The sequence below is a fragment of the Atractosteus spatula genome, chromosome 25, assembly GCF_055471065.1.
Source record: "Atractosteus spatula isolate fAtrSpa1 chromosome 25, fAtrSpa1.hap1, whole genome shotgun sequence".
Taxonomy (NCBI): domain Eukaryota; kingdom Metazoa; phylum Chordata; class Actinopteri; order Semionotiformes; family Lepisosteidae; genus Atractosteus; species Atractosteus spatula.
In genome coordinates, this window is record NC_142730.1 from 8583549 (window position 1) to 8596690 (window position 13142).

The following is a 13142-nucleotide window of genomic DNA, read 5'->3' on the forward strand; positions in this document are numbered from 1 at the left end:
GCCTTTACTGTCGCCTCCAAATTGTCCCCATGTATGACTGGCTTGCACTTGCCCTGCGATGGACTGGCGTCCCATCCAGGGTGTACCCTGCCTTGCGCTCGCTGCCTGCTGGGTAGGCTCCCGCGTCCCGCGACACCGTATGGTACAAAGCGGTTTGGCAAATGACAGGACATGACACAGAGACAGAGGGATGACGTAGACAGGGCTTTGTGACAGTACTGTGTGCGGTGCTGTGGGTCTGTCCCGTGTGGGTGTGGGTGTGGGTACGGCGCCCGGTGTCTTACAGTCCTCGCTCTCCACCACGGCGTAGTTGCCCTGCTCCTGGAAAGTGATGTTGCCCAGGTGCAGGATCCCGGCCACGAGCTGCAGGACGGTGGCCTGATCATCCGGGCTCAGCCCCACCACTGTCATGGCGTTCTGCAGGAAAACGGCGCAGGAGGGTTCTCCGTTAACCCAGACACCTGCCTGACGCAAGGACTTTCCAAACCTGGCAGCGGAGAGACCCGCGTGTCCGTAGTTTTCCACTTCAGCTGAGCTCTTTAGGACCTCAACCAACTTCTTACCAACTTCCTTTGACTTATACGGACCTAATGCCACCTTTTCTCTACACGAAAGGTGCAGATGCTTTGAAGAGACCTAGAGAGCCTACAGACGTGCCAGCTTGTCAAGACTGGACCGGTTCATTCACTACGCAGGTCAGACTGTGATGCCGCTTGCTAACCAGCAGGGGGAGTGAGAGAGGCACTCCTACCATGGTCTCGCTGAACTCCTGCTTGTCGTTCACATCATCCACAGTGTAGGTTCCTGACTGGTTGAGGTAGTAGTAGTAATCGGGGGTGGTGATGCCCAGGTTCTCCCTCTGATCTTTCGAGGCGCCGTTCAGGAGCTGTTGGGGGGAGGGAGATGGGGGTCAAATTCAACCACGTTGACACATTTAACAACGGCCGTACGACCCTCATCCAGGCTTTTCACTAGAGCAGATTTCTTCCCCGATCACGGACTTAACTCCGCAGCCCTGCCCATCCGAGCCGAGCCTGATCTGAAAACACTTCCTGTGGGACTGTGTGATGACAGCAGCCAACTGGCGCATCACTCTCAACCGAACTGTCAGAAACTATACAAAACCTGACAGAACATGGTGGCCCAGAGATTAGCATTGCTGCCTTGCAGTGTTGGGGGCCCTAAGTTCAATTCCTGGGGTGCTATCTGCTTGGAGCTTGTGGGTTTCATTCCCACAGACCAAAGACTTACTGATAGGGTCGCTGGCAAGTGGGGAAAACTAGCCCTGGTGTGTGTGTGTGCCCTGTGATGGACTGGTGTCCCATCCAGGGTGTACCCTGCCTTGTGCCCGTTGCATGCTGGGATAGACTCCACCTCCCCCGTGATCCTGTGACCCTGTACTGGATAACGTACTGTAGTTAGAAAATAAACGGATCCCACCCCTGGACTCAGCACATCATTGTACAGACCCTGGAGTCACCAAAAAGCATCATTCTTTACAGACTTCTTTTGCTTAACACACTGCCTGATATTTTGTCTGGAATTACTGCGCCCCTGTTACACCTCCAGCGAGCGGACCGGCGGCTGGAAGACTCTCTCCCAGGGAAGCACCGGACCTGGTAGTAGATGTGGAAGTTCCTCTCTCCGCGGTTCTGGCTGACCACTCGCGACTTCTCCAGGAGGAAGTTGGAGATCTTGCCTCCGTCGGGTTCCCCCCCGCGGCTGAACTGGATTTCAAAGTACTTCCCCTGCGGACAGACGCGGCGAGAGGCGTGTCAGAGACCCGTATCCGGTCACGTGGCGATGCTGCTCAGCTGTAGGCGACCTACAGATCTCTCAAGAGCTCATACCGGGTCTTTACAACAGCAACACCACCCCCCCCCCAGAGTAACCAGTCCAGGGACCTCAAACGATCCCAAATTAAAAACATCAGACTGGACTTTGGGGGCATTTGGGAATGACCAGCAGTATTAAGAAAGGGCCACTGGAACGCAGGATGATTTAAGTTCACTTCTGAAGTTTTGATCGATTCTGGTGGTTTGATGGAGGCTGGCTGTCTTTTGAGTTTTGAGTTGAGAGTCATCTCACTCATGCCCCCCTGATCTCTGGGGGTCTGCCTTAAGCCGCTGTTTTGAAATAGACTATTTCTTAGCGCCAAGGTCACAGTCGACTGAGCTGTGGAAATGATCACACACCGGGGCACTAGAGGAAGAAGAAACAACGTCTTCCTTAGAATCTTCACAGTTTGGGGGCAACGGCTAGCCGGGTCTTTTCAACTGATTAGAAGGGCTCTGTTATTGGGGATCCCAAGGTGTAGGAAGAGCTCCTTGACCCAGGTTCTGGGAGCCTGGAGCCCGGTCCGTGTGCTGTCCCAGCATGTCTCTGGGCAGCTGTGACTGGGACGTCCCAAACGGCAGTACAGGATGAGCCGACTGCCATTAGGATAGGCCCGGGATTAGTCAGCCAGGGGACCCCCAACCCAAGGGCGACACCTGAGACCCACCAGGTACCTGCAGGCGCCCAGCGATGTCAAAGAGGGACGAGCCGCTCCTCCGCCACCCGCCACCGGGGGGCGCCGTGGCCACTCGCAGCTCGTCCAGTGAGGAGCGGCCCAGCAGGTGGGCGTGTCAGAGGAGGGGGCGTGTTCGTGCGCCCTTCCAGTACAAGAGCACATGGCCGACCCATATTGGGTGGTACCTTCTAAAACAGGAACCTGGTGTTCCTATTATTTTAACACCGCGTTAAACACGGATTCGGCTCCAACGTCCCGACCGACCAGAAGAGATCAGGCAGACTTACGAAACGGCTGGAGTTGTTGTTCCGGACAGTCTTGGCATTCCCGAACGCTTCCAGCAGGGGATTGGATTTCAGGATGATGTCCTTGACTTGCTGTGAGAGGGAAGAGGGGACCCAGCGAGATGGAGTTAAAGAGCAGCAGTATAGGGCTCCCTCTACATTTCACCCAGCTCCTCACCTGGTAGGCTGGGCGACCTGATCAGCTGAACGCTTTTGACCTGGTTTATCTGACCCTGCACCCACTGACCGAGTCTTACTGTAGCGGCTGTGATCACTGATAAGAAAGCTGCCACTTCGGTGTAACTTATCATGGCATCAGATAGGACATAAACCCATGCCCTCTCCCTGCACAGAGCCATCCGAGTCACCTTTAAATTTCTTGACACCATCCAAACCCATTGGTCCCATTAAGCCAAGAGTGGTATTTGCTTCGTCAAGCAGTACCGGGCTCATCAGGCCCAGTCTGGCTTGGTTGCAGCAGGATCTGGAGTCCATGCAAGAGTGGCAACAGAGCCAGACCTCCTCCTACCCTCGGACCTTTGCTACAGGGCCCCCCGTTTGTCCCCTTACCTGTACTTTGGGGCCCCCGCCTGACACTTTAGAGATGTAGCTCATGATGTACTTGGCTGCCACGGTCTTCCCAGCACCACTTTCCCCACTGCAATCGGAGCACAGCAGACAGGTGAACAGGTGCTCAACACAGCCGAGGAAAGAGACTAGAGCACAGCACACGCCTGACAGGACAACACAGATCCCCCACACCCGACCTCTCATCGCATCCAGGCTTCTTCTCTGTAAAAAACACCCCCACCAACTGCGGGGTTACAAACTCGAGGGGACCTCCTGTCCCATCTCATTCACTGGGCAGGTGAGGAGGTGGCCGAACTGACAGCGTGTATGATATAACCTGCAGCACGTGGATCAAGGGAAATCAGGTCACAGGGGATTTCAGAAACCACACTGTTCATACATGCTTCATACATGTTCATACGTGCTTATGAACGGAGAAGGGGACCACTCTCCTCTTACAGCCACGAGCACCCGATATGAAGCACACTTAGACAACAGCAGAAAAGGATCTGGAGTGCTCGAGACCAAAACTGCTCTCCATCAGGAAATGTCATCCAGGGCTTACTGAGCCCAGCGGTGATGCAGCTCTCTCTGTGAGCAGAACGTTCTGCAGTGCCCCCCCCTCACTGACCGCTGCCCTGGCTATCCAGCCTCCGGCAGGGAGTATCCCACAGTGCTCTGGGAGGGCGCCTCACCTGATGATGACACACTGGTTCTCGGCGTCGATCATCATATTCCGGTACATGTTGTCCGCCAGGGCGTAGATGTGAGGGGGGTTCTCGTACTGGGCCTGTGGGACACGACACCACTGTAACACCCCCACAGCCCCACAGTGCACCTCCGAACAGCGGCATCAACAAGAAACACTACTCCTTCGCTTCACACAGCCGACGCATTTTGGAAACCTCCCTAGCACTGAGAAAGACAGATTCATTCGGCTCTTCTTGAGGGACATGCTAAAGTTGTAAAAACACAACATTCGTGAGCTCTTTTTCCCCCCACAAGATGGCGCCAGACTTCATTTTGGTCCCCTCCCCCTGTTGTTACAGCTCCTGCCAACATCTGACTCAAGCTGTGGAGTAACCGTGGCGACGGAACGGCATTCCCAAGTGCTGCGTGTGTATGCGAGAGAAGGAGCTCCACATACTATCACCGGCAGTGACCACAGATACACGGACACAAGCCAACACAGGGACTCCTGCCGTATTCCCACGCACACGTTGAAATCTGCCTACCACATCAGTGAAAGCAGGGAATACCAGCTGTAGAACTGTCTTTCAGCAGTTGTCAGTAAGAGTTAACGTGCAGGAAGTTTGAAGAACCAGGTTTCCGTCACGCAGGCCGCAAGTACAAGTAATGAAGAAGGCCGCGCGCCTGCAGCCAGCTGTACGCACAGACATGGGCTCCTGCAGGCGCTGGCCTGCCTCGATCCGCCCAGCCCAGGCACAAACTGCTCGTCTGCGGGGAGCTTAGTTGTTTTTAATCACTGAACCACCCCTGTCCCTTAAACCACGTGTCTTTAAGGAATATGGCGGCCCGCAGACAGAGCCTCACACATGAGGCCTCTTAATTCTTTTTATTCCCCAGAAAAACACCAGCCACCACCTGCTAGTGTCCTGGCAATCTACTGCCTGAAAAACTTCTGAGAATTAGATGCTCACGGAATGAGTGTCCTTTGAATGCTGGTGGTCAGTGGTCACAAAGGCATCCCTGACCCAGACTCATCCCTGCCAATCGAGCTACACACGGATTTCTGCATCCAAATCCAGCACCGCTTAGTTGGCAATCAGCATAATTAAGATAAGGAACTGGCTGGTCTAAGGAGTGATGGATTAGATGGGGGTGATTTGTAGGCACAAGTGGAATGGCTAGAGACCCTGACTGAAGGGACGCTATTCCCTTCCTCCACAAGCTCAAGGCAGCCTCCTGGCTGGATACTCACAGCCCCCTGGTACATCTCAATCTCCCTGTCCGTGAAGTAGGGCAGCTGCTTGAAGGGGTTGACAGAGATCAGCACGGGGCCGATGTAGGTCTGAGAGCATCCCTGTTAAGGACAGTGACCTCTCCACTTCAATTCCCTGCGATCTCCCCTCATCTCTGCCACCCCCCCTCTGACGCCCCTCATCTCTGCCAAGCCCCCTCTGACCCCCCTCATCTCTGCCACGCCACCTCAGAACCCCCCCTCCGTCATGCCCCCCTCTGAAACCCCCCTCCATCATGCCCTCCTCATCTCTGCCACGCCCCCTCATCTCCATCACACCCCCCTCTCTGACCCCCCCTCCCCACCATCTCTGCCACGCTCCCTCATCTCCGTCACACCCCCCTCTGACCCCCCTTCATCCCTGCCACACCCCCCTCTGTCCTCACCTTCACTTCCCAGGGGCTGTGGAACTACCACTCTCCGAGAGGAGAAATTAACCTGGAAGCGTGTCGCGTTCTTTTATATGACATCTTGACCCCAGAATCCTGGATGTTTTTCCCCATGATAACTGAACAGTGCAAGAGTAACACCGACATCTGCAATTATTTTACAGAAACTTGGAAGGGACTATTTTTTACGCCTATGTCAAGCAGGGCTCTGCGTCTCAGGATAACCATTTTCAAACTTCACAAGCCCTCTTCATTTTTAAAATCACTCGTGAGGGTCTGCTTAACCTGTCTACCTCAAGGAAGCCTTCCTTCCAAAGTCCCAAACTCACGGGGGACAGCAGCCTGGAAGATTACACTTCACTTCCCGAGGGGGAAAGGAATCGGAATCGGGGCAGCGGAAAGGATACGAAGATGTAGTCGTCCATGTAGCGCTTCTTCAGGTTGTCCACGATGGCGTCCTCGGTGATCTTGGACAGCAGGACCATGTCGTCCACCCCGCTCACCTTCACATTCTGGGTCTGCCAGTGGTACCGCTCCTTGCTGCCCTGAGGAGCAGAGACACCCGGAGGCAGGGTCAGGAAAGGGTCACGCCAGTGACCCCCTGACCCTTGACCCCTGACCTTCCACCTCAGCACAGCTCCTTTGCAGAAGTAACTGCGTCGCTGTTCTGGGCCAAGCCATTTCCTACAATTTTCTACATTGTCATTTAGGATTTTATTTCACTCAGTCAAAGGCAAAGTCAAACATGTCTAAGGTCTGAAAACAGCCAGAATAGTTCAGATTAATCCTGTTATTAAGTCAATTAAGGGTTTGATTGTGTAACAGAGGGCTGGGCGGGAACAGAACCCGACAGGTGTGTGTAGGACCGGGGAAGTTCTGTCCTCAGCTGCCTGGGGAAGCCGGAGGCCTCTACAGTCAATGGAGAAGAGCAAGTTCGTGCTTGCACATGCTTCAAGCGCAGCACGCTGGATCGAGCACTGCTGAGCCTGGAGAAGGGCAGAGAGCAGTTGCAACAACTAGGCTAGTCTGCGCTTGCATCCCACATTAGATTTTGAATTCCTGTCCCGGAAAAAATTCAGGCCTGTACTTAGGGCAGGGGTCTCCAGCCTAAAGCAGTTAATTCTTACAGGTTACGTTAAATCACCTGTTATTTAACAATTAAGTAAGGAACACTTCTTTTAGCCAGTGCTTAAATAAGCAAGTAATATTTTAGTGAAGGTCTTTGAGGGCTGAATCATGTTTTGGTTGTTGTTCAACATGGCTTCGAGATTCCTTAATAGAACACAGCATATTTAAGAAGGATCCATGTCTTTAGAAACCGGTTGTAAGGCTTAATCCTGCCGAACTGGGGCGCACCAGGACCAGGTTGGACATCCCTGGCTTGGGTGAACAGGACATGTTAAGAAAGGTCACAAAGGACAGGGGCCCATGTAACCCGGGTGGGAGTTAGTAGCTCATTAATCCAAGAATCCTATCCAGTAGCTTCTTGAATGAAGCCAAAGGTTTCAGTAAGGTGACTTTGTAGCTTATTTCATACTCCCACCACCCTTGAAGTGAGTTCTCAGACTTGAATCCACTTCAAACTATATATCCATCCATTGTACCTATCCATTTTCTAACCATGTGTTCCACTTCAGGGCCGCAGGGGAGCCAGAGCCTATCGTACTGGGATAGTGGGCATGAAAGTGGGGTACACCCCAGACGGGGCGCCAGTCCATCTCAGGGCCGAGATACACACACGCCCACCAGGGCTAATTTTCCCAGAAGCCGACTAACCCACCAGCATGTCTTGGGACTGTGGAAAGAAACCAGAGCGCCCGGAGGCCACCCATACGAGCACAGGAAGAACATGCAAACTCCACACACACAGCACCCCAGGTCCGGAATTGAACCCGGGACCCCAGCGCTGCGAGGCAGCAATGTGTACCACGGCACATCCAAGCCGCCCACTTCCAAGAATAAGTTTTAACGTCAATTTCAATATACGTATCTGACACGCAGGAACTCAGACGATATCGGAATCTCTGAACAGGCAAGCGACTCTCTTCTCTTACAAACGATGGCCGACACTGCAGAGGAAGTCACCTGGCCTTGCTTTCACTAGGCAAGCCGGACAACTGCAGAGGGGGTGTGTGCACCTCCTGGGAAGTCAACTGCACAATAAACGTGCCGGCAGCTCTGATCACGACGTCCCGTTCTTTAAAGGGTTTTAACCTTTGAATTAATTACCCCACACAGGGCAGCAGCTGCACCTCAGTGCGATTTGGCAGGGATGACTGTCCTCTGAATTCCTGGTTGAAGACGACCCAGATGTGACAGATGTGTGCATGAGTGTCCGCACCCCCCCCCCCCCCACCGCATCACAGCTGTACAGCTGTCATGATTAAGATCTGTCATGATTGGTTAGCACCCTCGCCCACGTCTGAGATGCAGAAAAGGTTACTGGTGCCAGGCAGTAACCTGACACACAGGAAAAAAAGACCTTTCTCCACCACCTGTGCACAGGAGTTTTAAAACTTTCCATTATGTAGCTGCTGGAAGCATGCACCAGTACCTGTGGCATCAGTGGTGCAAACTCACAGGTCACCTCCTCACTGTGTGGCAGCTTAGTATGGGGACATCCTGTTCCCCAAGTCAGAGCCTAATCCTCGTTATCCCCCAGTTTGACACGCTGGCTTCCGTCACGACTCTGTTAACGAGCAGTCAGGGCATGATCAGGGGCGGCACGGTGGCGTGGTGGTCAGCACAGCTGCCTCACAGAGCTGGGGCCCTGGGGTGCTGTCTGTGTGGAGTTTGCATGTTCTCCCTGCGATCGCGTGGGGTTTTTTGTAGCACTGTACTGCCAGCACAGCTCGGGGAAGGCTGGGAGACCAGACTGCGACCTGTATAGTTAAAAACGGACCTCAGCACAGCCACCACAGGGACTAAATGACAGGTTTAGGAACCTATAAAAAAACCAATGTAGGCAGTAATTACAGCTCCCACAGGGGACGCAAGCTTCTGAAAGCCTCCGAGCCTCCCGTCCAGCCCCAGGGGGGAAGAGGATGGGACTTAGATCCTGCTCAGCTATACAAGCTACACGAGCTGCAGCAACTCAACACTTCATTCTGAAGGAGCTGAGGTGCCAGCAGAGGTCAGTGAATCTTGCTGCCTCTTCCAAAGTCAGGTCGTGGACATTAAAACGTTAAGACGCCGACGGACGGGCAGGTTAACTGTATTCTTGCACGAGACGGTAGAAAGTTCTCAACTGAAATCCAGCCAGGACTTGGAAACGAGACTGGAATCTTCGATTGGAGAAAGAGATGGGATGCAGGAGGAGACAAAAGTTTGATCAGACACATTCCAGCCACCCCATTTCTAACCACTTTAATCAAGGGCTGCAGGCGAGCAGGAGCCTATCCTGGCAAGCAAACCCACAAGAATACAAGGGGAACATTCAGACTCCCCACAGACAGTGCCCCATGACTTCAACCCAGGGCCCCAGAGCTGTAAGGCAGCAGTGCTGACCACTGTACCGCCCCTGATCAGACTGACTGCTCGTTAAAGGAAGTCAAACTCATTAATAACAAGGATTACACTCTATTGGAAACGAAGGACAAATACCTTCCTTTACAAAGCTTGTAGCAGGAATAGCCTGATCTGTCGAATGCACCAGCACTGTAACAAGTAACAGACCGGGCCTTTTCTCCATGTACTGGAGGGAAACCAGGCTGATTTGACCTCACTGAAGACACATCGGTGCAGCAGCTTCCGGTGTGTCCGGTGAAGGCAACAGCAGACCTGGCCAATGTGTCAATTCAGACAGCCTCGAGGGGAACTGCAGGAGGGAGCTGTGGTTCAGGCGTGTCAAACACGCCACAGCACTTTACACAGATCTGCACCAACACCTGCGGCCTCCGTGTCCATATCTATGGAGGACCACGCAAACACTGAGCCACAGAGTGTCGCAGCTCAGGTCCCTCCTGGAGGTGGACCAGTCCACTATCAGAGTCAGATCACACAATGCTGGTGCAAAGGATTCCTGAGTGGACGGAGATTCTTGGATTAAATATACACCAGGCATCTTCCCCATCTGTTATCTACCCTGCTCTCTTTTCTTAAGACAAAGGCCACTTCACTATTTGCCTTGTGTTTTTCAACCATAATGAAGACAGAGTCAGCCTTTGAAAATGACACTCATAACAGCTGTCAATATTAACTGCGCACACAGGGTGACCATTATCCACAGTCCTTACTTCTGCATTTCTGTTTGAACATTTCCTAATCTCTTTACACAATTTGGGGTCAAGGGGGAGCCAGAGCTTATTCTAGAAAGGAACGAGCATAAGGCGGGGTACGCCCTGGACAGGACACTAGTCCGTTGCAGGGCAGACGGACGTGCACACCAGGGCCAGTTTTCCCAGAAGACAATTTATCTGTCACTATGCCTTTGGCCTGTGGGAGGAAATCAGAACTCCCAGAGGGAACCCCCTTGAACACAGGGAGAACATACAACTCAGATGAAGACTTTAGACAAGGATCACCCTGTCTAAATCAATCCAGCCCCTACGCACACTTGAACACCTTAAACTACCATGAGACTCTGTGGCTCTGTCAACAACTACTGCTGCTTAGAAAAAACACGCAGGCAGACCTTCTCCTCCTGTTCTTCTTTCACTTTCTAAGTTAATTTCTTGCTTTTAATTTCGTTCCTCTTTTCTGCAACAGTGCCATCTGTTCGAGAGGATCTGTGAAAGGGGCCTGGCAAGGAGCTGTCCAGCCTCGCCGTCTGATTAGATCAGAAGAGGAGAGAACAGCAGGCTGGAAAGACACTGCAGCAATTTCCCACCCTGTCACATATCACTGTCGGGGTTGCTGCCTATCTGACATCACTAGCATCGAACAGAGCTGAGGCACTGGGAGAGACAGAGGGAGGCAGTGTGGGGTTAGTGGTGAGAGCTGAGGCACTGGGAGAAACAGAGGGAGGCTGTGTGGGGTTATTGGTGAGAGCTGAGGCACTGGGAGAGACAGAGGGAGGCAGTGTGGGGTTAGAGGTGAGAGCTGAGGCACTGGGAGAGACAGAGGGAGGCTGTGTGGGGTTATTGGTGAGAGCTGAGGCACTGGGAGAGACAGAGGGAGGCAGTGTGGGGTTAGTGGTGAGAGCTGAGGCACTGGGAGAGACAGAGGAAGGCAGTGTGGGGTTAGTGGTGAGAGCTGAGGCACTGGGAGAGACAGAGGGAGGCAGTGTGGGGTTAGAGGTGAGAGCTGAGGCACTGGGAGAGACAGAGGGAGGCAGTGTGGGGTTAGTGGTGAGAGCTGAGGCACTGGGAGAGACAGAGGGAGGCAGTGTGGGGTTAGAGGTGAGAGCTGAGGCACTGGGAGAGACAGAGGGAGGCAGTGTGGGGTTAGAGGTGAGAGCTGAGGCACTGGGAGAGACAGAGGGAGGCAGTGTGGGGTTAGTGGTATGAGCTGAGGCACGGAGAGACAGAGGGAGGCAGTGTGGGGTTAGTGGTGAGAGCTGAGGCACTGGGAGAGACAGAGGGAGGCAGTGTGGGGTTAGTGGTGAGAGCTGAGGCACTGGGAGAGACAGAGGGAGGCAGTGTGGGGTTAGTGGTGAGAGCTGAGGCACTGGGAGAGACAGAGGGAGGCAGTGTGGGGTTAGAGGTGAGAGCTGAGGCACCATCAGCACCCCTCTGCTCGGCGTATTCCTCCAGCGCCTCTGCCCCCTTCCTGCTGCTCTGCGGAGGAGCCTGGAATTCCACAGGCCGGCACGCCAGGCAGGTCGGCGCTTGTCAGCGCAAGCAGAGGAAGACAGACCCGAGGGAGAACCTGCCCTGACCCTTCCAGCCCAGAAATCCGCCAGAAAGAGGAGGAGCCCGACAGTGCAGGAGGTGGACTAATAAAAACAATTCCTCACACTTCTATAGCGCCTTTCTGGACACTGCACTCAAAGCGCTTTACAGGTAATGGGGATCCCCTCCAGCACCACCAGTGTGCAGCCCCACCTGGATAATGCTCCAGTCCGCTCCCCACACACCAGCTCTCAGTGGGGAGGAGAGCAGAGTGAGGAAGCCAGTTCAGAGAGGGGGGTTATTAGGAGGCCAGTACAGTGAAATTAACACTAACATTAACCAGGACACCAGGGTAACACCCCTACTCTTTTCAAGAAACGCCCTAGGATTTTCAATGACCACAGAGAGTCAGGACCTCGGTTTTACATCCCATCCAAAGGACAGCGCCTTTTTACAATACACTGTCCCCGTCACTATACTGGGGCATTAGGACCCACGCAGACCACAGGGTGAGCGCCCCCTACTGGCTCCACTAACACCTCTTCATGCAGCAACCTCAGCCCACCCAGGAGTCTCCCACCCAGGTACTGGCCAGGCTCCCAGCTGCTGGGCTCCAGTGGGGCTGCGTTCCGAGACCGGGTCCAGAATCGTGCACAAGGCAGCGTTTTCTCTGGCCAGATCTTTCGGGTTAAGATCAGAAAGACACTGGTCCCACAGGATTCGGTCTGTCGGACAGCTACAATGTGCCCCCGGCACTGGGCGCAGCATCGCGAGAGAATAAGAGCCCACCTGGCCAAGATCAATTCATTGCCTACATTCGATCGCCTGCGCACATCCTCCTGTGACCCCTCCTTCCTCATCTTCCTCACATCTGTTTCCCAAGCAGCTAAGAACATCTACAGCCTGAATATGAGCATGCCCGGGCCCAGCAGAACTGAGCTTTCTTTACCTGCACAGCAGGTCCGGCTTTTACAGAATGAAAGCTTTTCTGTAATGAAACCGTTCCATTTCCTCGTCACCAGTAGGAACCCATGACATTATTCACATTTTATAATTATTCCTGAACACACTATGAAGCCAACAGGTTTGCATCTTCTAATCGCTTCAGAGTTCAGGGTTGTGGGGGAGCCGGAGCCTTTCCCCAGCAAGCAAAGGGCGCAAGGCAGGGTACACCATGGTCAGGACGCCAGTCCATCACAGGGCACGCAGACACAGACACACACTCACACCAGGGTCAATCTCCCCAGAGGCTCGTTCACCCACAAGCATGTCTTTGGACTGTGGGAGGAAACTGGCGCACCTGGAGGAACCCCCCCCCCCCAAGAACATGCAAACTCCACACAGACAGCACCCCAGGTCTGGAATTGAAACCGGGGCCCCAGTGCTGCGATGCAACAACGCTCACCACTGCGCCACCATACTGCCTCAGTTCCAGCTCACATGCCACGCTAACACCCATTTGTCTATGTAGTCACCACAACGCCACCTGACAAACTCAATGACACTCTTCCCTCTCTTTCCTTAAATTCACTTGCACACCAGGCTGTAAGGTGGTCATGGCACTAGAGGAAGGCGCTGGATAGATCACGTAAAAAGAACATAGTTATTGATCCCATATTGGTGCTCCCTGCAGCC

The 13142-nt window shown here is 53.6% G+C and overlaps 1 protein-coding gene across 1 annotated transcript in view; it reads right to left on the bottom strand.

The window, feature by feature from the left end:
• The window catches only part of myo1eb (myosin IEb), a 35131-nt gene that overhangs the window by 20363 nt on the left and 1626 nt on the right, over positions 1-13142 (bottom strand). The window contains exons 2-9 of the mRNA XM_088905900.1: positions 6144-6281; positions 5309-5398; positions 4062-4156; positions 3367-3454; positions 2800-2889; positions 1617-1748; positions 752-886; positions 285-417 (exon numbers count right to left, since the gene is read on the bottom strand). Coding sequence (XP_088762026.1) covers positions 285-417; positions 752-886; positions 1617-1748; positions 2800-2889; positions 3367-3454; positions 4062-4156; positions 5309-5398; positions 6144-6281 — 901 coding nt within the window. The remainder of the gene's footprint in view (positions 1-284; positions 418-751; positions 887-1616; positions 1749-2799; positions 2890-3366; positions 3455-4061; positions 4157-5308; positions 5399-6143; positions 6282-13142) is intronic.